The sequence below is a fragment of the Pipra filicauda genome, unplaced genomic scaffold (assembly GCF_003945595.2).
Source record: "Pipra filicauda isolate LSUMZ 115617 unplaced genomic scaffold, ASM394559v2 scaffold58_size5111680_pilon, whole genome shotgun sequence".
Lineage (NCBI taxonomy): Eukaryota > Metazoa > Chordata > Aves > Passeriformes > Pipridae > Pipra > Pipra filicauda.
In genome coordinates, this window is record NW_024104742.1 from 316221 (window position 1) to 343561 (window position 27341).

General features: G+C 46.8%; 1 protein-coding gene and 1 long non-coding RNA gene across 2 annotated transcripts in view; both read left to right on the forward strand.

The window, feature by feature from the left end:
• The first annotated feature begins 781 nt into the window (after window positions 1-781).
• LOC113997789 lies at window positions 782-9908 on the forward strand. Its single transcript, XR_003544230.2, has 3 exons — window positions 782-1060; window positions 9630-9707; window positions 9792-9908. It is a non-coding gene; the product is annotated as an uncharacterized LOC113997789 (long non-coding RNA).
• A 6077-nt stretch (window positions 9909-15985) lies between these two features.
• HS6ST2 (heparan sulfate 6-O-sulfotransferase 2) overlaps window positions 15986-27341 on the forward strand; it is a 127331-nt gene continuing 115975 nt past the window's right edge. The window contains exon 1 of the mRNA XM_039387827.1: window positions 15986-16622. Coding sequence (XP_039243761.1) covers window positions 16111-16622 — 512 coding nt within the window. The 5' untranslated portion in view covers window positions 15986-16110. The remainder of the gene's footprint in view (window positions 16623-27341) is intronic.

Sequence of the window (27341 nt, forward strand, 5' to 3'; positions counted from 1 at the left end):
GGCACAGGTGCTACCCATAGGGATTTGTTTGGCCCCACAGTTCACATTAGCTGGTGCTTATCCGTGATTTGTAGAGTGAAGCTGAAAGGAGGAGAGGTCTGAAGTGAAGGAGCAAACAGAAGCTGAGTGTTTGGCCCAGCTGCTGCTGGTAGGAATGAGGAAAAGCTATGTAGAAAGAGATATGTCACAGTGCTGGAGCAATGAATTTCCCATGGGGCTTGTGTGGGTCAGGCTGTTCTTGCCTCTTTGGCAATAGTGGGCTGGGCAATGCCACAACATAAATGCCTCTGCAGCAGTGAGGAGTTTGGGTTTGGAGAAAGCTGGGCTGGGTTTATTTATGCTCCTCTTGTTTAAGCAAAGTTGCAGGTATCACTTCAGCTATTAGCTGCTATCTGTCCCCAGCAGTTCTCTCTAGTCTTTGGTAGATAGGCAATGCTCAGGACTAGATACAACTGCTGGGCACAGCTCCAATTCCCTCTGGTAGAGATAGAGCTGTATATGGACTGAAGATAGTACGTGGTCTTTTGTATTGTTATGCTTTGTCATTTTAGTGTATATTATATTTGGCAGTCAGAACAGTTGGCCAAGCTGGGAGTCATCCCTCTGCTTCAAAACAGTGCAGCTTGGCAGCTCTGTTTATCTTTTACTGATTCATTCTGGTGGAAGCTAGGGTTTGAGAAGTTTAAAAATTAAAAGGAAGAGTCTTACTGTTGTAAAGTATGGGTTTAACTCATGGCTTTCTTTTTTTTCCTTACACTTTCTTTATTGGCCACAGGCATGATAACAGAGCTATCCATACAGGCAGTGTCAGTATTTTTATGCTGACTGTAAAAATACTCTGAACAATTTACTCTGAAAAAGCCAGCAGCTCCCTCAAACATAGCATTGCTGGGACCAACATATTCCTCTTCCAGACGACTGAATACTGAAAAGAATGCAAAACAAGCTGAAAAAGTGGAACTTGTTGCTCATCCTTTGGTGGCTGTCAGCATGGGAAAGGATGGATGAAGAAGTGAAACATGGCCATCTTCAGCCACTCGCCTGTGTGCCGGGCTTAGAGGTAACTCCTTGGGAGGTGGGATGCAAGCTTTACTCTGGAATGTGCTCTAAATGTCTGTGGCTTTGCAGTTGAATGGACATACTGCTCTGCTGCAGGGCATAGGAAGACCGTCACCAGCACTTGCTTGACAAAGAGTTTGTGGCAGGGTGCAAGGGGACAGCAGCCCTGCAAGCCCTCCCAGGGCCCCTCACCAGCAGTGGGACACCTTCAGCCCATGCAGGAGCTGAGTGCAGGGTTATTTTCGAGGACCCAGGCATTCCTGGTGCTACAGTGCATCCCTGACTGTGGCTCCTGCGGAGCCGTGTGTGCTGGACCTGATCCCATCCTGCACGAGGGTTTAAGGGGTGGTGGCTTTGGTTCTTCACAAGCAGAGCTGACACTGAGCCAGGTGTGCTGTGGCAGCAAGGGGCTGCTGACAATGGTTTCCACCTCTCTGCCCCTATCACACATCATGTCAGAAAGTTCTTGCAGAGCTGCAATGACCCACCCTCTTCCCCATCCATCTCCCCCAGTGTGAGCAATACATGGCAAATGCATAGACGTGCAGGCATGGGTACAATCCTGACTATTCCACAGTCAGCAGCAAGCACCCATCAATCCACTAGAGTCACTTTAGACTGCTTTTATTCTATTTGTTTCATTATGCTGTTACAGCTCTCCTCAGACACAGTGCTAATTAACTCAATCCCATTCTAGCAACTCCTGGCTCCCACATCATCTCCAGGGTTTCCAGTCCAGGGAATTGTAACAGATCACTTATCCCAGGGGGGTTGAATGGATGCTTTTCCATGATGGAGCTGTAGGCAGAGGGACTCATAATTGCAGAGGTGCATTGAAGTCTCTAATTCAGTATGCAGCATCAAAATTTGTATAGATTTTAAATAATTCATCACTGAGCTTTGGTATATTTAGTCATTCAAATTAGGAATCTAGAATTTTGTTCTGCAGAGAGCTGTGTGTCATTGTCAGAGGTTAGCTCTGCCACCCGTGTCCATGTAGAGGAGCTCAGACAAATTAAGTCAGAAGTGACTGGCAGCAAAAGATACAGGAAAATCCGTGACACATAATAATGCCAAGAGAGCCTCCAGGCAGCTGTGGGCTGGGTGATGTTGGCCCTTGGTCCAACAGGGCGCACACTGCAGAGGTGTTGGGAAACATAATTAGCAAGGAGCATTGCCTGGGATTGCAGAATAGAGCCATTTGCATGGTCTAGGTATGGTCTTTAGCTGCCAGCACCTGGGGACTGTCTCCATCTATTGCTCCCTGTTCTGGATGTGGATTGCAAAGCACTGGAGGCAGGGAGATGCTCTTGTTCTTTGCTGTGTCCTGTGACTGTAACACAGGCAAGTGGGCACTCATATCCATTAGTAGAAGTGGCAGCAGTGCTCGACTCAGAGCCACGACTGGCACAGACATGAGGTTTGGCATATTCCCAAACTCATTACAGTGGTGCCGAGTCCAGCTGCAAAGGGATGGTTTAGGAATAGGGACCCATATGTTTATTTTATACCTACATGACTTCTGGATGGTCTGCATCTGCCTGTCTCCCTTTCTTGACCTAAAGGAAGCCTCTCAAAAGTGGGTCCAGTAGAGATGACTTGGGAGGGGTCTGTGTGCAGCATCTCCCAGACAATGGGGTCTGCTCAGGGTGTCAAAAGTTATCCCAGCCACAAAGTACACTGGAGCCTTTTCTCCAAATGACAGTCTATTTATGGGAAATGCTACTGTTCAGGACGGAGTTGATTCTGGTCTCAACACTTATTCACCTTGACAGGAGGGAGCAGGGAGAACTCAGCACCTCTCTTAGGATCTCAGAGCCTGTACAACATTGAAGCCTTTTGTCTACCTCTTATTTTTATGCATTACAATCACATTATAAAGAAGTCCTGCAGAACATTCAATTACTTACTGCACAATTATAATCATATTTGTATATCTATAAGTAGGTCACCAGTCTCTTAGGTTAATCAATTATAATGGCATTCACACCGGTTTCTTTCATAAATCATTGACTTTTAGTGTATCCACTGAGATAATGGAGGAAAACCATCTAATTTTGATCTAACCAGAATGAAATGTGAATGTGCATAATTTGCTCTTACAAAGTGTATCTAATGTTCTCTACATCTGTATTTATTTGTGCTGTTTCATGCTGCATATCGCTTAAGTGGCAAAAAACACAGAGGCTGCTGCACTTAAAACTAAATGACCCAGAATAATACAATTTACCTGCATTTATTTTACATTGTTCATCATGGCAGATATTTTAATAACCCAGTTCTGATGCCTGGTGCACTGATTACCAATCACACTGAAATTTGAGGACTGACAGCAAGATTGTTTGGTGTGCTGCAAGAATATTTTGGGAAGCAGTTTTGCCATGTAAACTAGGCAGTTAAGTGGGAAGAGAAGACTTTACTCAGGCTGGAGGCTGAGAAAGCTTTAGGATGCCACCAGATAGTGGGCATCTACTGAGCCACTGAGATTGTAGCTGCTTTAATGCCTACCCAAGCTGCAGTTTTCAGACAACTCAGTGAATGAGACAAATCATAACTGAATGGTTTCTCTTTTCTGCCTGCTTAATGTGGGTGCCTCAGCGCTGCTGTCGCAGAAGATGTGTGGGAGGTCTTTGTGCCCCCCTCAGTGCTGGCCTGGGCAGGATTTGCTTGGCTGGCTCCAAGGGACAGGGATGTAAGTTGTGAAGGACAGACCAAGACCTAGAGCTGTGCTGCCAAAACCAGCTGATCCCAGTTTGACCGGAGAGGAGGGCTATGGAGATTTCAGGGGTTTGGGATGCCTACCCTGCAAGGCTTTGGCTGATGGGCTGGTTTAGGCTGGTGAAGGGGTGAGCTAATAGCAACTTACAGCAACCTGTAGAAATGATGGAGCCAAATCCTTCTTGGTAAAGGCAAATGATGTTACAAGGAGCAACAGCAGCTTGGGAGGTTCAGACTGGAAATCAGGAAAACTTCTTCCCTGTGAGAGAGATGCATCTCTGATCGTCTGTTGGGATTGTGGCACCCACATCCTAGGAAGTTTTCATGCCCTGGCCAGGCAAAGCCATGGCCAAGCTCATTTACTGCTGGTTGCTAAGCCTGCTTTGAGGAGGAGGTTGGATGAGAAGCTCTTCCCACCAAAAGTGCTGTGATCCCATGCTTCAGGATCCCTGAAAGGGAATTCAGGAAGGGAGACACAATGAGGTGTGAACCCTTGTCTTCATACACCCTGGGTTCGAGTGTCAAAGAAGTTCAGACTGAATCGTCATCACGTCAGTGAGAGACACACCTGTACAGGCAGCAGTGGCAGGGATGTGGGGTCTGGTGTCAGCAGAGACCATTCCCTGCTATGAGCACTCGATGCAAACAAACTCTGTGTTTGAGTGATGAGCTCAGACCCCTTGCCCAGATGCAAAACACTGCTCTCCATCCTGCCCCTCTTGGAGCAAAGGTAAGGCAAACTGGCTTTAGCTTTCTGTCTGCAGGAATGTCTGCCTAAGCATCCCTTTGGCTGCCAGCCTGGAAAATGCCGGTGTTGGAGAGGTAGTGGTGCAGGGACTGCATCCTGAACAAAACCAGTGTGCAAATTGGATGCGGAGAGGGCTGCTGGGCCTCACCTTGGGCAGAGTCACTGACTGCTCTGGAAATTGTTTAGGAAATGGATTCTGCTTAAGCACTCTCTGTTTTGCGGCTGTGGAGTAACCTTGTGCTGATTTCCAAACAAGACCTGAAAGCAGGCAAGTGCCTGCTGTGGGTCTTCTGCAGCTTCCAGCAGTGCTCCCTGCCTAATCCAGTGCTAGGAGCTGCAGGCTTGCCCTGGAAATGCTGAGCCTTATGGCTCACTCCCATGCTGTGAGCTCCATGTCTCCACAGATCCTGCAGGTTATCCACATGATTCCCGGATAGCTAACAGGACTGCTGTCAACCCATTAATCCCAAAGCAGTTTGTGAAGGGGACCTGACGATAGGGCTGGGTAAAATTACTCCTGTGTTGTTTTTTTTTTTAACCTCAGTTCCAACCTTTTGCTAAAAATCTCCATCTTTTCAGAAGAAGCTACTCCCAGAGAAATAAACAGGGTTTTCAAATCCTGTGAGGGTTTTTGTGTATATTTTGCAGAAAACAAACAAACAAACAAACAAAAATCCAAGAATTTTTATGCCTGAATTGTTTTTGTCTTTCCTTATTAAAAAAATAGCAATTTTTATCGAAGGGATTTCTGCTGTATGGAGATGTTTGGTTTTGACAAAAGGTTACTTGCTTTTTTTTTAATCTGAAATTTTGTTTACTGACAAAAAATCCCGCAGCTCTTGTGACTTGGCCAGCTGGAAGGTCTGGCTCATTACTAGTGTAATTATTTACTGTTTTGTTGTGGTAGCAGCAAGAGCCCTCAGCCCATCCACAGGCCATCAGTCTCAGGCATTGTGGAGGTTCCTGTGCAGATTTGGTGACTGTGTCTGGGGTGAATGGGATGGGGATGGCTCCAGAGAAGCCTTTGTGAGGATTTATGTGTGTCGGGCTCCTATTTTAGAAAGGAAATGTGTCAGTAGATCACAAATGTTCTGACTGATTTACGTTCACCGTTCGGGTGCCTTAGCCCCAGGAGTAGATAAATTGTGGTCTAATGTTTTATTTACGCTTTCAGGAAATTTAGTGTCTTTGGAAACACTAGGTCAAAAGTCCTGGAGGGCAGTTGACTCCTGGTGGGATGGATAACCTGCAGGAAGAGCTCTGCCAGTGCCCTGGGCAGCTCCCAGGTCCCGCTCTGCACAGGGCACTGTGGGAGGTGTTGAAAAACAACTTATTTCTTAAATTGCTTCATATCTGAGAAGATGAGTTTAACCCATTTCTATGGGAGTTTGGAAGCGCTACATGTCTGAAATGAAAGCAGGTAACACAATAGAGGGTTTAGCTGAGATTTAGGTGTGCAGATGAGTTAAATTAATTAACAGTAATCTCTTTAAAATGTATGGCAGAGTAATACCAGTCTAGTCTATAGAAAGATTCTTTGGGACTTAATAGAGACCTGGGAGTAATTAATTATTCAATAACCCACGGTTAAGCAGATGATATCAGCAAGTCAGTGGGCAGAGTTTGGATCTGCCATTTTCCAAGTGGATCCTCTGTGTTTGCTGCCTACAGCCAGTCCGTGATGGTGTCTATGAGGGGAGTCTACAGTCCCCAAAATTCCCATGTGATCATGGTTGTAATAGCCCAACCTTTACTAGGGGAAAACTGTTATAGCATAAAGCATGTGGCCTCAGAGCAGGTACAGGTGCCAGGGAGAATTGAGTATTTTGTTAAGAACAGATAGTTGGCTTAGTACCTTATAAGCACCCATCTAAGCTCTGCTCAATTAATGAAACACAATTTAAAGCAAAAAGGATTGGTACCAACCAAACCACTGCAATATAAGGTCTTCTAATTATGCAATAAGATAATGTCCACCAGATTAAAATTTTAATTAGCTTAATTGAGAAATAGAAAAAGCATTAGATTTCTAGTTCTGGAACACCTAAAATGACCTCAAGGGGGTGAGGGGGGAAGGAAAAACATTTGAGTACTGTGTGTGTTCTCACATCTGTTGTTTTCTGAAACACATCATCAAATCCCAATGGGTTTGGACTCGTGGGTTTGCTTGCAAGGCCCTGTTTGGGGGACCTGGGGGACTCTGAGAGCATCAGAGGCAGTGCACAGTGGTGCCCTTGATTTTCCCCAGCACTCATTTCCAGCTCCAGCTGCCTTCAGTCACTCTGGCTCTGCTTTCAGAAGGCAGAAACATGCTGACTATAATAGGGACTTTTGTTCTTTTTGTTTTGTTGGGTTTTTTTTCCCTCTTTCCTTTTCCCTATTCATAGATTTAAAGGCCAAACCAGACCATTAAGTCCAACTAATCCTACATCCTGCATGACAAAGGCCATTCCACCCATCCGCTAATTCCTCAATACCACGGCTGACCATGACCATGTGATTATATACCCTCCTGTAAATGCACTGGGAGCCTCTGTGTGCTCCAGACATGGAGCAGGACCCCACTGAAAACACCCAGCCTTGATTTAAAGACTTTAAGTGGCGGATGATTTATCACATCCCTCATGAAACCACTCCAATGCATAATTACACTTACAGTAAAATAAGTCATTGGGGCTGAAATCGTGGGGAGCCATAACATGCAGAGTGTACAGTGTACAGTTCTGTTTGGTTATGAGGTAAGGAATACAACAAATTGCTTTTATGTCTTTTCAGGAAAGAAACAAAGACATTTGAACCATTTGCACAACACAGAAGCTCTCCAGACCAAGTGTTGAAAGGGCTAGAGGTTTGCTGGGGAAGCTTTGAGGAGAGTAATAAAGAAAAGAGGGTTTTATGATGCAAGGTCAAATAGGAAACTTTTATTGGAGGGGCTTGGCCAGCTCCTAGTCCCAGGGGAAAAGGAGAAGGAATTTGAATGTAGAGTGTTTCCCTTTTGGAAGGTCAAAGGCATTCCATACAATTGCAAAGCAGCATAAGAGAGATACACTTATTCCTCTGTCATGGCTGTCAAAAATGGAGGAGGGGAGGAAGTCCCAAACAATACATTTCATCAAAGCCCTGAAGGTAAAAATGATCTGCTGGCTTGAAATTTATCTTAATGAGCAAAATCCAGCCAATGGAACAGGGTGCAGATGAAAGTGACAGATGGGATCATTTAAAGTTTGATTCTTTGAGTGAAAGAAAAGAATTTTTTTATAAGTTATTTTTCTTCTGATTGTTACAGTGTTCTGCATAGTGTCACAAGCTCTCATTGGCAGCCCCAGGTCTCAGGCAGATTAATTTATCCAGAGTGTCTTGGAAATTCAGAGTTAGAGGGAACTCCTGGGACTCAGCTCACGTAAACCCATGGAGCGGGTCCAACAGTCGGAGGTGGTCTCCTTGGCCAAGAGATTTTTGCTGGGTAGGGGCTGCAAGTAAAGGCATGACACAGCTTATAACACAGGGTATGCTTTAATCTTTTAGTTAAGGGAGGGCAATGGTGGATTGTTCCCCGAAATGTGTACAGGCACGGATCTGTTGGGGAAATGTATTGTGGTGAAAGTCCTGTGGGGCAGTGTGAGTAGTCCTGGTCTGGACAGTCTCAAGGAGAACTGTCCTGCATCAAGGACCCCCTGCAGGGGTGGCTGGAGCAGGCTCTGCTGTGGGAGCTCTGTCTCTGAGGTTGACCCCAAGTCTGAAGCTGCCCTGGCCCCTAAAAATACAAGCAGGCATCAATAGGTCAGGTTAGAAGAGTGCAGAGAAAGGTGCCGATTGGGTATTTTCCAACACAAACAACTGCAAGAATTTACCACTGCTATATCACTTGGGACCTAGGCAGGTCCATAAAAGCTCTGTGCAGTTGGAGGATGCATATTCTTGTGGAGAATCTGCTGAACTTTGATGCTGAGAGGTGTTGTCCTACACCCCTTTGTGTGTAAGGCCACGTTGTTATGCATTGCTTATCTTTAATAGGGAAAGATGAGCAGGAAAAGGACTGGAACCAGCCCCATGCATCATAATAATATCCATCTTCACCATCTCTTTGCACAGGTAATCTTTGCACGGTAATCTAGTGCATGCACAATATCTGTATGTAAAAGTGTACACACACAGCAGTGGACCCTGCCACTGTGACAGGGCAGGAACAGAAGCATTGACCCCCTCTTCTCTGCCCACTTAATTTCTGATTAGGTCAACGAGCAGTTAGCAAAGGTTCACGACAGAGAAGAGGTCATCTGTTGGCTCCTTTGATTTAAGCAGTGTTGGAGGAGATGTTATAATACACATGGCAGATGTTTTGACTATGCAGCCCTCACCTGGGGGATGAAGAACTCACACTGGCATCAGATGGGTGGGGGGTTGCCGAGGCTGTGGTGGGGCTGCTGCTGGTCCCAAGCCATCCCTTCCACAGGCCTGCAGCATTCCCAAAGCGCTGAGCAGGAGGCTCAGACCAGGATGGGGCCAGCCCATGCTGTTCAGCCCTCGCTGGGTGAAGGGGTGCTCACAGCATGAAGCAGGTACCCTGCATCCACCCCTCCGGTCCAAACCAGGGAAGGAATGCTCTGGCCGGGGGACACGGACTGCACGTGCACTCCCTGCCACGTGGCTTTGTCAGCTGGGAAGAGAAGTAAGGGATTGCAAGGAATTTCTTCAGATGTATTCCAGTAGTGGATTAAAATAGCTGCTACTATTTTAATCCTGCAAAGTGGCAGCTAAGGCACATGCAGGACTGGCATCATCTCCTCAAAGTGGGATTCCAAGAGCAGCCTGTGCCTGTAGCAAAGCAAATGCAGGGCTGGCCTGGAGCACCTGGTGAAAACTGGCCCAAGCCAAGGGACCAGTGGCTAGAATTCAGGATCAGGAGGTATAAATTCACACTGCCTTGGTTTTCTTTGAATTATTGCAGAGTGCTGTAATGCTATGAACCCTGGGTATTTTTGGAAAACTACAAGAAATTGCTGTACTCAATATTTTTTATTTACATGCAGCTCAGCTGGGGATTGTCTGTGGAATTCTGTTGTGGTAACATTTTGAATGTTGATTTTTTGTTTTCTTATTCTAGAAGTTTCAGTGTAATATAACACAAATATTTTGTTTCCCTGTGGACTCATGGCAGCGGTGGAGGAGGCTGCAGAGGAAGGTGAGGTTTTTCTTTTTTAGGAGTCTTTTTAAACGTAACTGGAAAGTGAAACTCCTGCTTTATCCCTTATTTTCTATTTTGTAGGGGTATGTTTGCTGTAGGCCTTTTGGAGGTGGAAGAATTAGATTTGAAATAAAGGAAAGAAAATTTACCTTCACATCTTCAGGAACTGTGAATTATTTATTTGCTGTTCCTGGTAAATCTGCTGTTGCAAAACCTCACTGTGAAATGAGTGTTTCTTTGTTTCACTGGACTATGGGATCACTCCCTGAAGATTCATCAGCCCTGCTGCTGGAAGGAAATGTCCTCAAAGCTTCTTTTTTATTATTATTTGATAATGCTTGAAGTTCTTTTTGCTTCACCTTCATTTATTCTTCCATTCATTTTAAAAATTAGGTAATTGCATGAACTCATCTGTGGAAATTTAAGTCCTCTTCCTGGGATTTTTTTTTTGCTCCTGCATCTGAACCCCTCTCACACAAGATGAGAGGGTAATTCCCCCTAATTCCACAAGATTGTGTTGCCTGAATTCAGCATCAATTTCAATGAGCAAATATTTATACAGCATCCAAGATGCAGTCTGTACACAGAATGACACCAAATTAAGTTAAATCAAAACTAACTAGATTGAAGACTGTCCAGGTAAAAGGTGGCACTGGTTTAACTAAATCTACTTCAAACCAGTGTAGTTAAAATGGAATAACTTCACTGTGAAGGCCATATTTCACCTTTCAGATGTCTTGAATGCCAAGACCAAATCCCACTGTATTCACTCCACACAGGACTACATATTGAGATAGCATTAGGTAATATTATGGTCTTTTCCTACTGTTCCTTTCAGGGCCATGTGAAATGATTTTCCTCTTGGTTTTAGGAAGATTCAACAAATATTTGCATGAGTCCTTTAAAAGCCTTTCTCTTCAGTGTGAAACCACTGCTAAAGACCACTCTACATTATCTTATTTAATCTCTTACCTACCTTAATCAAGCAAATGCTGCAGGTTTTGTGCTAAACTAGGTCAGATACACTAGTTTTGCATGATATATCTTGGAAGTGGGCACAAAATATCCCTTGGACCATATGGCTTGCAGCCCTGGGCTTTGTTGGCTCATACCCTCTCTAATTCCTCCTAATCTGTTCATAAGCACCTCCAAAAGGGTGCTTCACACACCTCACCAGTAATCTCTTTCAATGCCTGGTTCCTCTTTGGATCTAATGCCAGATAGTATTAATATACCCATCACTGTAATTATCCAGACAAGCAAACAGTGGCAGGAGCAATCCCAACTTCATGCTTTTCCCACTGATTCAGAGGCATACTTGAAAGAGCCCTTTCATCCCCATGGATCCTGTTTCCTGGAGTTGTCCCAGGCTGTCCTCATCAAAAGGGAATTTGGTGTTTCAGCAGTTTCTCAGCCAGTTTCTTGCTGGGAAGGAATCAGTGGTGATGGGGCGGTATCATTTGTTCACTCTCCAAATGTTGCCCAGACAGTTGGTACATGGCCAGATGCCAGTCCCACATCAGGTCCTCCTTTAAAACCTTTCACAGGGCCGAGACCTATGTGCGAGATGGAAATACTGCTGATACCTTGTAACTTGAAATCTGGCCTGCCTTTCATCAGGCTCTGAGTGGTGGTGAAAATCCAAGATTTGCTAGAATGAACAGCCTGGATGGAAGGTTTCTGATGCCGTGTGTTGGGAAGGAGGTACTTCTGAAAGCTTCCTGCACCCAAGTTCTCTGCAAATACCTCCTGCCAAGTCCATCTTCCCATGCAGGATTTCAAGGAAGTTTATTTAGCAATCACTCAGCAGCAAAACGGAACCAAAAGGGATTATCTTGTGATTATCTTGCCAGGTGGGTCCCTTGAGTTTCCAGGTCTTTAGCTGAAGCTTTTAAAGGCTGCCCAGTTTCCCACACACCCAGAGTTTTGGGCAATGTTTGTAGTCAGGGAGACAAGATCTATAAGTAGAGATAAATGTGAGATCATTTCAGTAGCTGGAAAAACAGCTGTTTTGAACACCTCAGGCTCTCTGAGACCCATTGTGTGATCTGGAGCAAGATGTTACAAGTGCATCAAGTGCGCTTGGTTTTAGGAACAGCAACAGTGATGCCGAAGTTACAAGCAGCAAGGCTTTGATGCCCACATCACAAAGAATATGCAAACTTGTATTATTCCTTTGATTAGCTGTTCTCTGATATGTCAAGTCTATGAATAATCACGCCTCATTTTCTAATTAGTTTTACTCATCACCCCACTGCTCCATGCCTTCACTCATTTGCATAGCCTTTTTCTAGGTAAGGCCTTTATTCTGTGAAGTATTAGCAGGACTTCCATTGCTCTGCAACCCCAGCATTCCTCTGGTCCTTTCCCAGCCCTTTACTTGCTCTTGGCCTTGCTTTTCCTGCTGTCCAATGACCATCTCATTGCTCTGTTCTTTTGTACTCTTTTTAAGCCCTGTTTCCACAGGGAACAAGGTGGTATCTTCATGCTGTCTATCTCCTGGTGATACCTTTTAACTCCATAATCTAGTTTTACACAGTCTCAACAGAGAAGTAAAACTATCAAAGTTACTGTGTTTGCATGTCTTATGGAAATAGTGAGGGAAGAGGTCTTTTGGGGGCAGTGGGGCTGGACATCCACTCCATCACTTTGAGGCCCCATGATGGGTGGTTTTGAATGCCCTGGCAGCAAACCTGTTCAGCCATCAGCCATTCCAGACGAGAGACAATTCCATAAAGGAAAGTTGCAGCAGTTGGCCTGGTGATGGTTGTGCTTCTTATTTTAACAAATATGCTATTTTCATGACACAGGAGACTTTTCTGTACTTATTTATCTTCTCTCCCTTCCTGCACAGGTAGTATAAGATGAATCACACTATAAGGAGACAAAGCAAAATGAAGGGCTTGTTTGCATTTCTTTTAATCAAGTTATTCTAATTTTGCTACAGTGCAAATATGGTTTCCCCTCTCATTTTAAAAAGACCTCATCCTCCCTGCAGCTGTGAGTGCCTCAGCAGTCAGGGTTAGCCCTGTCAAAGGCTGCCACAGCCCTGTCCTGCCCCTCTGCCCAGGGGGTTCATAGCCGTCTGCAGTCCTGCCTGTACCTCTGTGGAACAGTGGATGCTGGGACCTACTCTGGCTGAAATGACATGAAAACTTGATCCTTTCAAAAAGCAGGAGGTGTTAATACAACTTTTACACACCAACAGCCTGCTTACCCCAAAGTTGATGTGTGTCTTTTTTTGCTGGGGCCAAGCCGTCACCATTTGCCAGCCAAATGCAGAGGTGAAATTCAGATGCTGTGAAAACAAAGGTCTTCAGGAAATACACAGGGATGTGATGATCAGCCCTAAATGAATAGCTAAGAATTTCCTAGAGCAGTAAAGATCAGTTGAGGGCTGGAAGCACAAGGCGTTGTATTAATCTGCTTCTGGGCAAACCCCCAGTGCCTTTGCACACAAAATCCCACTTTTCTGAATGTTTCCATGGGTAAATATGGGGGGGTCAGTCCAAGATCCTGCACCAGCTCAGCTTGCCCCTGCTATTGCATCCACAGCAGCAGGAAGGGGCTGGAACTGGAGACGCTGGGGGAGGCTGTGCTGGGGGTCGGCTGCTGACAGTGCAGGGGCAGAAGGGACCAGCTGGCAGGAGAAGGTGCTCATCGGTGGGAGAAAAGAGGAGCAGTGACCACATGCATGTGCTCATCTGGGCAGGTCTATTCACGTAGACATGGGGGTGAGGGGATTCCCTGCACCAGCAGAGGAGAAGGGTCATGTGTGGGGAGCAGGAATAGGGACCATATGTGTGGGCTCTGCGCCGAGAAGGAGGTGGAGATTTTTTTCCACTGATGTTACTAGGCACTCAGTGTTTTGCTTAACCTCTTAACTTAAACCACCTGCCCTGCCAGCCGTGCTGTGAAACCTTAACAGCTCTGCTCTGTCCTACTGTTATCTAGTTCAGGGCGATTTTCAATTCTTTAGTGCCTAAGCAAATGGTTTGTGTCCCTGGATCAAAGCTCGGGAACATCATTTACATACCGTGAGTGAGAAGGCAGCAGACTGGAGACCATCACTCATCAGTGAAAGGATGATCATTGTTTGTTTAGCCCATTCCAAAGTAATGGCTCTGCTGGGAACACCAACCCAGTATGCATCATATCTTTTATAGTATATATTAATTTAGCATAGACATTAGGCCATTGTTATTCTCTCCATTTAATTCTCACGTATTAGCATTCAGGATCAGTTTTAACCCAGAACACATCTTTGTTATTTCATAATGTAAAATAAATAAAACTGGAGCCAAATATATTTTTTTTATATAAACCACTGTGAGAGAGTGATGGATATAAAGCACAGACATGTCTTTATAATTTTAAGGCTTGAATTTCAGAGCACAGTGTTTTCATTAAATGGTGCAATCCATTCATTTTGGAGATACAAACAGAGGCAAATTAACTCAATAGTTCTCATGCCTAGAATCTTTGTGATAAAATTGCCTATTATTGTGAGTGTAAATGTTTTCAAAATATTAAAGACAACTGGAAAAAATAGGAAAGGCAGGATAGCTTGATCAAGCATGAAAACCATAAAGACATCCCCTCCTAACACTATATGTACCTGCTGAAATTATTTAAAGCGAATTGCTGTGAGAGGAGGAGAAACGAGACAGGCCATTTTTTTTTTCTTTTTATGACGAATAAAGGTCTGAGAGAGTGTTTACAAATTATTTTGTTTGCTGCCTGCTGTGCATATTAGAAAATTCAGCTCTTGGCTGATTGGCCAGGCAGAGAAACAGAAGCGTCACAGGTGGCAGGGGAATGAAAGCTGAGGTGCTGCAATAGGGAGGGGAAGGAGAAGCTCATTCATTTCCACCCCTACCTGAGATCAGGGGTTAGTGAGATGCAGTGGCTCTCTGTAACATCTGCAGCTGAGTCCATCAGTTAAATAAATATTGGAGCACATCAGTTAAACTGGGGTTGGCCAAACCCGTGGTCCTGCCCTGGCTGCTTTTCCTTGGAAGGACAGGACACTGGGGATTGGGGTAAAAACTCCCTTTAGCGAAAAGTCTCGCGTTTTTTATTTGCTTTTTCTTAGACGAGTGCAGCTCTCACAGACATTAACTGCCACAGCATCAGTCGCACCAAGAAGGAAAGGGAAGCCTCAGGTTCACTGGCTGTGCTGTGCTCCCCAGCCCTGCCCGGTGCTGGCCCGTGGCGGGTGGGTGTCCGTGCCTGGGGAATGACACGGGGTGAACAGCTTTGCAGCCGCTATCCCCGCACAGACGGGGTGAGCGCCCGTGTGCTCCCACCCACAGGCCTCATTGAACAGCCGCCAGCAGCTGGAGGGCTAAACATTATTTGCGTATAAATATACAAAGGACTTTAATCAGAGGTAAATCCACAGAGCCCTTGTTGTTATTGTTTTATTTACAGAACACTCTCTTTGCACAGAGGGGTTTCGAAATATGTTGACAGAGATAGCGCAGGTATTTGCTACCTGAAATAGATCGAAACCACTCGGGGCGTCAAGAAAAACAGCCGATGCACTCACACCACACTCCCCCATCGAAACGCGGGGTGTCGGTGTGAGTTATGGAGAGAAAGCACCAGCGGGTCCAGCGATGGGGGTGTGTATGATGGATGGGCTGGACGATGGCACCGCAGACGTGCCACTGCCGGTCCGGCGCGGGGCAGGAGGACGGAGCGCCCCGGTGCGCCTCGGTGCCGGGCACGCTCGGAGCTCGCTGTGCCCGGCGGCTGCTCCTGGGAGCGCCGGTCCCCGTCCGTGCGTGGAGCGCGGTACCGGTACCAGTGCGGGTCCCGGTGCGGTGCCGGCTCCAGTGAGGTGCCGGTCTCGGCGCAGTGCCGGTCCTAGTGCCGGTCCGTGCGTGGAGCGCAGTGCCGGTGCGGTGCCATTCCCTAGTCCCTGTCCCTGTCCCCATCCCGGTGCGGCGCCGAGCGGCCGCGGCGGGAGCAGTCCCAGTGCAGTGCCAGTCCCGGTCCGTGCGTGGGGAGCGGTGCCGGTCCCAGTCCCGGTGCCGGTGCTGGTCCTGGTCACAGTCCCGTGCGGTGCCGGTGCCGGTCCCAGTCCCATTCCCAGTCCCAGTTCCGATGCCCAGCAGCCGCGCTGGGGGCGGTCCCAGTGCACTGCCGGTGCCGGTCCCAGTCCCGTTCCCGTTCCCATTCCAGGGCCGCGCCGGGGCGGTGCCGGCGGGGGGCGGTGCCGACGGGGCGGGCGGAGGCGCGCGGCGGGCGCGGCGCGGGGGCTGCCGGGAAGGGCCGTGGGCAGCGGCGGGCGATGGCGGCCGCGCGGGTCCCCCCGCGGGGGCGGCGGCGGCGGCTGCGGCGGCGGCGGCTCTGAGCGGGGCGGCGGCGGCGATGCGCGGCGCTCCCGGCGACGATGGAGGACCGGTCCCACAAGGTGCTGCTGGCGCTGGTGATGCTCTTCCTCTTCGCCGTGATCGTGCTGCAGTACGTCTGCCCGGGCACCGAGTGCCAGCTCCTGCGGCTCCGCGCCCTGAGCCCCGCCGCCGCCGCCGACCCGTACCGGGCGGAGGACGAGACGCCGGCGCGTTTCGTTCCCCGCTTCAATTTCTCCGCCGACGACTTGCTGCGGCGGGTGGACTTCAACATCAAGGGGGACGACCTGATCGTGTTCCTGCACATCCAGAAGACGGGCGGAACCACCTTCGGGCGGCACCTGGTCCGCAACATCCAGCTGGAGCAGCCGTGCGAGTGCCGCGCCGGGCAGAAGAAGTGCACCTGCCACCGGCCCGGCAAGCGGGAGACCTGGCTCTTCTCCCGCTTCTCCACCGGCTGGAGCTGCGGGCTGCACGCCGACTGGACCGAGCTCACCAACTGCGTGCCCTCCGTGGTGGACAGCAAGAAGGAGGTGCGGCTCCGGCCCTCCAGGTGAGGCCGTGCCCCGGGGGGGCTCCCCGTGCACTCCGGTCCCTCCTCGGGACGGGCGATGGAGCTGCGGGTCGCAGCCGTGGCGGGGATGCTGCGGCGGCGGGAGGAGGGAGGGGGTAGCGCGGTGGGTCCCGAGCACCCCGGCACGGAGCGGGATGCACGGCAGGGGTGCAGCGAGGGCTCCGGGAGCCGCACCGGCCCGGGGCCACCGCGGCGGGCGCAGCGAACCCCGAGCTCTGCAGAGCGGACGAAACCTGCCCCGCGCCGCCGCCAGTGCGGTGATGTAAGGGATGTCCCGCTGGCTGTCGCGGTGGTGGGGACAGCCCGGGGGGTAGGAACGCAGTGACAAAGGAACAGGTCTGGCAGCCCCACGGCTCGGGGACCCCCGGAGCGGCTCTTGCAGGAGCGAGGGTGCTCCGGATGCCTGCGAGCTTCCCCCGGAGCTTTTCCATCTCTGGCAGATCACCTGGCTGTACTGAGCTCCTGTAAGCTCCTGCGTACGCCAGGAATTAGTGTTGGTTTGGGGAGTGTTGGTAAGCCACAGTATCTTCTTGCATCTGAAGTTTGGCTTATGAGAATGGCGGCTTTGCAAAGTAAAGGTTACTGTTATGGTTGTTACCTGCAAATATTTGCATTGTCCTTCAGCCCTAACCTTGATTATTTTGTGTTTGCATTTTGAATTTTAGTGGCACTGCTCTCTTCATCCTTGCACCTTTCTTTGTTGCCAAAGTTGCCAACCTCCCCTGACCATAGCCAGGGGATTACCTAAATGCTGCCCCTACTTTCAAAAGCCCAGCTGGCTTCTTCCCCCGAGCAGCGAGGACCTGCTTCCTCCATTCCCGGAGCTGTTTGATCACAGCCTACCTTCAGCTGTAACAGCCTCAGTAGCTTATCCGTGGCTGTGCACGCAGTTGTACCGTGTAGCAGAACTGCTCAGGGTTTTAGTGTCTTTTCATGTTCTTTCACTGGGAAATTAGAAACTAGAGTATCACTCCTATTGCACTGTGAGACTAATGGCAGGTCCCCTTACAAAGAGGCTGCTGTTATATATCATGCTCTCTGAAGTCAAGTCTAAGCACAGATTTACTTGAAATACAAAGCAATTTCTTTCTAGAATTCCTTTTATATAGTGTGACACTACACTGCCATCTAGTAGAAAAATGTTTAGCGTCATTATCGTCCTGTACCCAAGGAGCAGCTCTTTATCAGACTTGACTATTGTGATTCCTGCTCTTTTGTCTTCCTTACTGCTTTTAATTTTAATTGTCTCATTTTTGTGACATCCCATTTGCAAACACCAGGAACCAATTCCTTTCCTCTGGGCCTATTAGCTTCCTTGTTTCAGGCTGCTCAGCCTTACCAGGCTATGTAGTTTATTTTACCTGTCCTGTAAATATGTCGTTTGTCAGCAGAAATGGCATGTGCTCTGTTTTTCTGTACAGTTTCCAGTGATCTGTGTTTCTCTTCCCCCAGAGATGGGCCTGGCCTGCAGAGCTATAGCTGTGGGGCAGGGATTCCCTTCCTTCCCCAGAGACGGGACTCTCTGTGCTTGGGCTTAGCTGTGCCCTCTGGAAAAATGGGAGACTCCTTGTGCTGAACTCACCACCTGAGGCAAAAGGGAATGCCATGCGTGGAAAGCTGGGTTTTTGTCTGTAGGTTTTGGCTTTGTATGGCTTTTCTCCTGTTGGATACCAAACGTGCTTTTCTGAGTTGAAATGGAAGCAGGGCACGTACCTGCTCAGGAGTTGAGTGATGATTCCTTGTCCAGCAAACAATGTATGTTGTCACAGCCAGCTTCTTAGAGGTCCCTAGGACTTGTGACTTGGGATCGAAGCCAGGAGAGAGGGAGGAAAATGGAGCTGTGATGATTTTGTGTTAGGTAGGGGTCTACTCTCTGAAAGGCTTCAAGGTGGTATTATATTTTTAATAACCTAATTGCACAGCTTGCTGAATAGCTCCAGTTATTCTCCAAAAAAATTGTCTTGACAAGCAATTATTTGGACTGCAACTTCTAAATGCTGAAGAAAAGTTCTTAAATGAACAACAGTCCTTTCAAGTCTTCCTGCCCATTTTAATACGTTGTCTTTAATTTTATTTTGTGTTCTTGATTTAGCAGCATTCAGCTGACAACTAGTTAATTGGTACTTCTTCCTAGTGCCAGTAACAGACACAAATATAAGCCCTTTCTAGGCAGATAAAAGCTGCTTTCAGAGCAGCAGTAGATGTGGGATGAGGCCGTCTGAGCAGGGGAGCCTTTCTGGCTCAGAGCGAGGCCAGCCTGGCTATTCCTGTCCTGAGGTTTTTTTGGTGGGGAGGCCTGACCATCCTGGGTCATAGGTGCTGGTGGGAAGGAATGTCACAGCCCTGGTGTGCAAATCCTGCAGGAAGGGGGAGCAGCTTGGAGGAGTACAAGGCCCATTTGGGGAGCACTGTTAGGACAGGGAGCAGGATTTGGTCAGGATCAGAGGATGACTTCCTCAAGTGAAGCTTGACTTGACAAGGGTGGGAATTCCTGCATTTATAGTTAAGATGGTTAAAAAGTGAGACCTTTTATAAGAGTGATTTGAACTGCTTGGCATCTGCGTAATGCAATCTCTAGTTACTGTCTTGGGGCTGTGTAGCTTGTTTGGGAATAGCCAAATGAGACTGGAAAACTTTTTAGCTTGCATCTCTGTGTGATTACTTTGCACAGATGTTTGTCTTTTCAGGCATGAAGAATCTATTTGTCAGATTGCTGGTTACCTGGGCTGTTTTTTAATGGCCTTTTGTTTAAAAACTGAGTCTTTGTTAGTCTGAAGAAAACCCCATCCTGGACCTTGTAATGCTCAGCACCAGGTACAGAGCATTGCTGTGGTGGGATCTGCTGGGATCAGCCTGGAGGGTGTGCCCATGGAGAACCTTGCTGCCTGCAGCAGTCATCTTCCAGTCTCTGCTCTTAATTCCATCAGCAGTCTGCCTCTGTTTTCTTTGGGAGTTGCAGGTTTGGAGGGCAAATTCTTGAAGCAGTAGAAATACTCAGGGTGGCTGTTGTGCTATGTTTTGTTCTGAATTTAACACAATGGTGCTTTCCTGTCTGTGAGCATATAGGTTCCCAAAACTAACTTTCTTTTGTAGTGGTAGTCTGTGATCCTCAATAAGTAGTAAGCAGATAAATAGAGCTCTCTTGCCTCCTTTGGCTCTTCATTCCCCTAGAGGAACATGGTTCTCTGGGTGGGGAGAGGGATTTTTGGTTTTTCCTTCTTGGGTCCCATCAAGGTGCATATTCTGTGTGCCCAAGTTCCTGCTTGTCTCCTGCTCCACCAGCCCTGCTCACCACTGTGGCATCCAGAGATTGCAGGAGAGGGAAGGGGGAAGGTGCAGGCACAGTTGATGCTTTCAGTGCTTTGGATTTGCTGCTTGGGAGGTTGATGGAATGGGCTGATGGTGGTGGCAGAAAGGAGGGGATTGTCTCAGCTTCTTGGCATCAGTGGTGAGAAAGGAGAAATGTGCCTTTTTCTAGTCGTGAGTGACTGACTTGGGTCACTTGATTGATTGTGGAAGACTCAAAGCTTTTGGCACACTGAACGGAGGCAGGATCCAAAGTAACTGTGCATTAGAGCATCACAGAACTGAGATTTCTCTCAACTCTGGCTAATTATTATGGGAAGTATCTACTGAAGTTGTCTATAGCAGTAAATCCAGTGGCACCATTGCAAGAAACAAAAGGCCTTGACGTTAGACAGGAAAATGTAACGAGACATGGGAGTAAATACAGATACTGACATTCTTAAGGGGTGTCATGACTTCGTAGCCTCGTTGGGTGAGAAGTGCTTATGGGTAAAGGTGAGGCTGTATTTGGTGTTCCTGTTCCTTCTGGCTAGCATTAGAGGAAAGAGATGTTCTCTGTTGAGAGGAGAACAAGCTTGCAGAACTTCCTCTGGAGCCAGAAAGTCTGAGATTGGGAGAAACTTCATGCTGCTGGTACAAGCCTGTTGGACCAGGACCAGGGATGGTGCCTGCTGGCTTTTGGGAGGCCTGATGCTGGCACTGGGTTGTTGTGATGTAGGGCAGAAGCCACTGGCGATACATGGGCATTCTTGTCTTGTCCCTGCATGTTAGTTAAACACTTCCAAGTTGAGTCTTATAAAAACCTAAAAGAAGGTGCATTAAAACATTTCCCAGCAAACTGGAAGTGTTTACTGTGCGTGTCTCTGTTGACTGAGCAGATTAATCCTCAAGCTCTTGGAAGTGTGGTGGGATTTGTGTCTGCAAATCTCATCTACTCTGAGGTTTGTGGTACTGGGTCTGACTAAGATGGGGTCAGTTTTCCCCACACCAGCCCTTGCAGTGCTGTATGTTGGTAGCTAGAAAGGTGTTGATAACACACCAGTGTTTTGGCTACCGCTGAGCAGGGCTCCCATAGCTCCAAGTCCAGCATTCCCCCCTGACCAGTTGGTTGGGAGCAGGCAAGATCTTGGGAGGGGACATAGCCAGGAGAGCTGACCTCAAGTGACCGAAGGGATATTCCAGGCCATAGGATGTCTGCTCAGCAGTAAAAGCTAAGAGAAAGCAGGATGAGCGGGGCATTTGTTGTTAAGATGTTTGTGTTCTGGAGTAACCATTAGGTGTCCTGAAGCACTGCTTCCCAGGAAGTGGCTGGACATCATCTGCTGGTGGAAAGTAGAGAATGAATCTTTAGTTTTCCTTCATTTCTATGAGTGGCCTGTGCTTTTGCTTTCTTAAACTACCTTTATCTTGACCCACGATTGGGTCAGTTTTCTCCCTGCTGTGTCCTGCTGAGGAGGGGAGCGATAGAGCGGCTTGGCGGGCACCCGGTGTCCAGCCGAGGTCAACCCACCACATCCACCCCAGTGTGCCTGACTCCTCACCAGCCAGAACCCCAGGAAGAAGGCAGATTTGCTGCAGCAAGTCCTGCCACCGTCCCTGGAGTGAGTGTGGATCATCCTGGAGCAGGCTGGGACCTGTGCCTGGGTTTTCCCAGTAAGCTGCTTTGGTGCGCAGAGGGAAAGCTGTCACATAACGCTGCCAGGGAGAGAAAAATCACTTGTGGAGTTTGGCTCTTAGCAGCTGTTGAGTGTGCTTCTCCTTATTGCAAAGGTGATATATAGCTGTGCAAGCGGATGAGCTCCATTGTTTCACCTGTAGTGGTGGAATTTGGGGAATAGTTAAGCCCCATGAATTATCACTAAACCCCTTGTAGGCAGGAAAGGTGCTGTAGAGTGCCCCAAGACTTGGGGTGGATAATGTAAGCTTTGGCAAGAGGTGGACAATTTAAAACCTCTGGAGCTGGTGGAGCAGACACCATTTCCAAGAATGGACTCCCCCCACTTTGCGGGGTGAAGCCTGGCTGGGGGGGAACTGCTTGGAGAGAAAGGGGACCAGCCTGGCTGAGCTGGAGGCTGTGAATGAGCAGATGGGGTGGCCTGCTGTAATTTAGGTCCTGGCCAGAGCACCAAGAGGGTGGCTCCCTGCCTGCCCTTCAAATACGCATCACTGAAACTCCTGGAGAGAAACTCTGCAACAATTATAAAGCAAAAAAAAAAAAACCAAAAAATCCCAAACCGGAGCGTTTGCAGAGATGCCACCAGGCCTGAGCGACTCCGAGCTGCTTCATTTATCAGCGAGATTTCCTAATGACCCTGCTCGTTTTGGTGTGGTGGCTGCTGCGGCTGCAGGATGAGATGTGCAGTGAATATTGCCTCACCACCCACAAATGTGCACCTGCAGCAGCTGAAATTCCCCTCCTGGCACCTGGTGGGATGAAAGCTGGCTCTGGTTTTGGGGCTCTGGTAGCAGTGGGCCAGCCTCCAGAGTGATAAAGGGGCTTTGAGGGGAAGGGCAGGGGATTATTTTCATAAGTACAAGTGTTTCCTTGACCTAATCCCATTACAGGACCTGACCTTGAAAGGTTTGGTTATAAACTTAAGTTCATGGATTTTTTTAAGTTTGGACTATAGCACTTGTGAAGCTCTCTAAATTGGTATTGCTGGTTTTGCAGATAAAGTGGTGGACTTCTTAAAGGGATTAAAAAATCATTTTCCATATTAGGTTTCTTCAACTCTCCTCTAAATCTTTAATAAAGTGCAAATTGACTTTTAGTTATTTAGAAGTATATGTTTCCTACCGCCTTTTACCTTAAATTTTTTTTGTGGGTAGAGAGAAGTCATTAATTGTTGCAAAAATAAATCCCAGTGATTACAGTAGAGCAAGATATGAGGCACAGGCGTTATTCCTTGAATTGTTTATTCTGTATGTTATCTGAGTTGGTCCTCCCTAAAGGAGAGGGTGGGAATTTGAACACTGTGGCATGGTGCTGTTATACTAAGACACAATTACTTTTTATTGAAAAGGTGCCTTTCTGCTAACTTTTCTTTTGGCATTTGTAAATATTTAAACTAAACTATAAATACATGCTTGGACCGTATTAAAATAGACACAGATTGTGCTTTGTGATCCCTCTTGATAACTTTATAACCTTTAGTAAAGGTTATCAAAGACACTTGGAAGTCAGGTATCACCAATAAGTTATTTTTATTAAAAGACAGATTTTTAAGTTTAACAAGTTGAGGGTCGGTTCTGAGGCATAGTAACTGAGATTAATTTGTGCCTCATTTATTTAATCTGAATTGTCAGGAATCATGTTCTCTACTGATGTAAATGTCGGCAAAAAGGACTTATTAGTAGATTTGATTGCTTTTTAAATTTAACTAGCAGAGATGCACTGGCATGCCTAAGAGAATTGGTCTGTTTCTGTGAACAGTTCAGTGCCTAATGAATCACTTGAATGTACTTTTCTGAAGGAAAGCAGAGCAATTTAAATGTGCAATGCATTGATTTACCTCAAATGGATTAGGCCTCTGTGTGCAATCCTTTGCATTAATTTACTTTCTCCACAACCATAATAATAAAGGCAGCATTTCTGTACAGCATCAGCCCAAAATTAGCTCACGTAACTTTCCAGAAAGCAAAAATAATTAATATGTGGCTGAAAATGGGAAGTGGGAATGGATCTTTTTGAGAAGACATGGGTTTTGGCGGGTTTCAGGATGTCTCTGGGAGCTGTGCCAAGGGCAGGACTGCTGGGCTGGATGGAACCCACCTGGGACCTGGCAGAGACTGTCTGCCCCTGTGAGCACTGGTTTAGTGCAAGGAGGAGAGAATTGTGTCAAAGGTACTGATGTTTTCTTGACTTTACTATGGAAAAATATGTGTATGTATTTGTACTTTTGTGCAACTTGAAGAGATTTTTGTGATAAGGTCAGTTTGGTTTTTTTTTAAATGACAGAAGAAACAGTACAAAAATCTGTAACTACAGCAGATTCAGCTGTAGTAACTTTCCAGCCCTCTCTTCCCCTCTCATAAGACTCAATCTGCCAAGCAGTCGGCAGCCAGGACGCAAAACTCTGGGTAATTCCTTATTTAACCACTTTGCTGCAGAAATGGCGCCTGGGCTTTGTTTCGCTCTGCAGGGATTACTGTGACCAAGACTCAGCCTTTTCTGGAATTACCCATGTAGGCTCCTTACATACTTGTGAGGATTAATTTCCCTTTCCCTTCTCAATCAGTTAATTCCCATTGCTGGACAGCTGCCTGCCCGGATGTAAATCTGCAGGGAAGCAAAGCGATGGAGCATCCCCAGCCACTGCCTTCCTCCCTTGGGAGCCTGGTTGCTAGTTCCCAGTTTGGGGATGGAATGCTTGCCCGAGCAGTGCCTGTCTGAGTTTGCAGCATCTTCGATGGAAGCAAAGCCGACCAGGACAGGAGATGTGGGATAGTGTTTTTCTGTGGGAGGATGAAGGCAGCACAGTGACTGGGGTGGGGAGGAAGTGTCATTCCTGCCTTCCTCCTCCTCTTCTTCCTTGGCAGCTGGCACTGAAGAGCAAGCATGGATTATTGTGTATGATTTACTTGCTGATACTGGCAATTGTACATTGTGTTCTGGGACTAATAGGGTAGCACCAAATTATTCATTATTATTTATTATTGAAACAAATCACATTTGTGATGAGTAATAAGTAGGAGACTTTGGTATTTGTGAATAATTAAAACAGTAAAGTTTTTCTTAGACGTGAAGAAATGATTTAATTTCCACTGTGAACACTCTGTAAAATTAATGAAAGATAATTGCATTTGCTAATGTGAGACTAAAAAGCCAAAGCAATCTATTCTTTTGTGTTCAAGTTCATAGTGTTGATGTAAACAGCGAATGTATAACTTGTTCAATATGTTTTCATTGGGTGGGACCTCTGTTTAACATCAGTGGGGCCGTTGTTGTTGAAATAGAAAGTCTAGTGGTAAACACTTAACTCGCTGTAGCCTTTTGCATCCACTCCCATATCTCTGGGTGGATAGTGTATATATGCGTGTAACAAGATAATGTTTTTGAATGAGTAGCAATTAGGACCAGCCTATTTTCTTTTTCTCTGATTTTAGCCATCCTTCTCAGCTGTTCATGCTTTTAAAGACAGAATCCATTTAAGCTATTATATACAGCTTTGAGTGAAATCTCCATTTATTTAGTCTTGAAGAAAATCATTAGTCTTTAGAGGCCTATAAGTCATAAGATCCATTAGGGTTGAGACTCAAATCATGTTACTTCTTGGTTTGCAGCTGCTTATCCAAATCTGAGGGAGCCAAACTTTTGATGTAACTAAATATATGCAGCTACGAGGGAGATAATCTTGCAGCATAAATGATTTTGCACATCTCCATAAAGGCATGAAGAAGAGTATGCCTTTCATGAGATACTTGTAGCAAGTGCTCCTAATTTCCCATAATCAAAAGGACTATGAAGTTTTGATGCTCTTAGAGGTCCAAGTAGCTGGAAGATCAATTCTGCCTTTACTCCATTTTGTATTGGCTAAGTTAAAACATTGCAAGGCTCTCAGCAGTGGGAATCTGCTCATTCAGACTGCTCTTTGAACTGTGGGGATCCTTCGGCAAATTCCCAAATCAAGTGACTAAAGCACAGTCTGCCACTGATTATTTTCTCTAGCCTTCCTTGGGTTCAGAGTAAAGCAACAGTTTTAACCCCGCTGTTAAGAAAAACAATGTTTCCTTGGTCGGAGCCGGAGAAGCTGCTTTTGAAAGTTGCTTTTTCAGGGTAACTGAGGAGAGAGCATTTCCTTTTGCCTGTGGGAAAGTTATTCCCTGGAGCGATCCCAAGCCGTTCTGAGGTTGCAAGTTTTTTTTTTGTTGCGGGTCCAGAGGAAGTTATCGGAAATGTGCTTGTATCCTGCTTGAGCAAATCCTGCCAGGTACTAACTTTCTCCTATTTTTTGCCAGCAGTTAACTCCTCTTGATAGTGAGGATGCTGCAGGGGTTGTCCTCCCCATGTAGGATTTAACTGGGGCTGGAGGTGGGAGGAGGCATCTGTCTGTGCAACGCTCCCAGGAGAGCGGTGGGTTTTGTTCCTCCTGGAACTGATTCCACCAACTATAGAAAGTGAGGAAGATGTCTGCATGGCTTCTGCCTTTCACAGAGCTTTTTGTGTTTCTGTGGGGAAGTTGGATCTAATCAGTACAGTGGTAGCACGGGGAAGGGAGAAGACAAAAGCGCTTGAGGAAATGTCAGACACAACAGGATGCGCCTGCCTGATGATAGCTGAGTGACTTGCAAAAACATAAATGGCATAAATTAATCTTTAACTCCTTTAATTTTTGCGTGCTGCATGTCAGTCTTAAATTAAGAGAAAAAGCCTGTGCTGGCATGGTCTCCCCATTACATTTTCTCTTTTCCTAACTGTTCATCTTTAGCTGAAGCTTCTTTACGTTGGTTTTTTTATTTTGGTGATTTCCAATAACTTTAAATCTTTAGGTCAATAAAATTTATTTTGCTTTCAAATAAACCCAACTATAAAGGTCAGTTTTTTGTCTTTCAGGTGGCAGGCTGCTGCTGGGGTCTGTGTGCTTGACTCTGATCTGTGTGAGAGAAAAGTGGTAGATAAACATGCAAGTGGGATTTGAGAAGCCAGGACTTTACACTTGGGATGAGCATCACCATGCCTGTCATCTCATCTCAGCCACTGCCTTGTCTATGTAATTCAGCTCTTTGCATGAGGATGTCTTTCCATGTGTATGTAGCATAAAGGATGTTGGATTTCCTGGCCTGACTGCATGTAGTAGCTCTGCTACCTGTGTGTGACTAGTCCTAGGTAGAGACACTGGAAATATTTCTAAGTGTTTAGTTTGAATTTTGGGAAGCTGTATTGTTTAAATATCAACCCAATGTGCTGTACTGACAGGTGACTCCAGCCTGCCATGCACACTGCCACATGCTGGTGTCCTGTGGGGGCTGTGGTGTTTGTTCCCTTCCTGGGAAGGGAAGAGGAAAGCTTTCAAACCATGTAGCTACTGGTGTGTGATCACACTGCTTGGTGCTTCCAGGCCAGAACTGTTGCATGATCTAATGTTCACCCTTTTTCACATCCAAAGCAGTGTATGACCTTACCCTTTGGAAGGAACAACTTGGGAAGATCCAAAGCCTGGTACAGTTGTCATAAAGCATGGTCTAAGCAAGCCCTAAAGGTGTGTCTGTGAGCCTGGTGCTCTGGCTCATAGAAGGGTGTAGTGAGAAAAGCTGGGACCTGCCCTCCTGACTAGTAGACTTTGGGTATCTGAAACCAGATGTCCTGACCAAAGTCAGTAGGAATGAAACACTGCTGCTGTTCTCTAAGCTATTGCTTTGTCTGGTTGCAGTGGGTGCCTGTTAAGGCTGCAG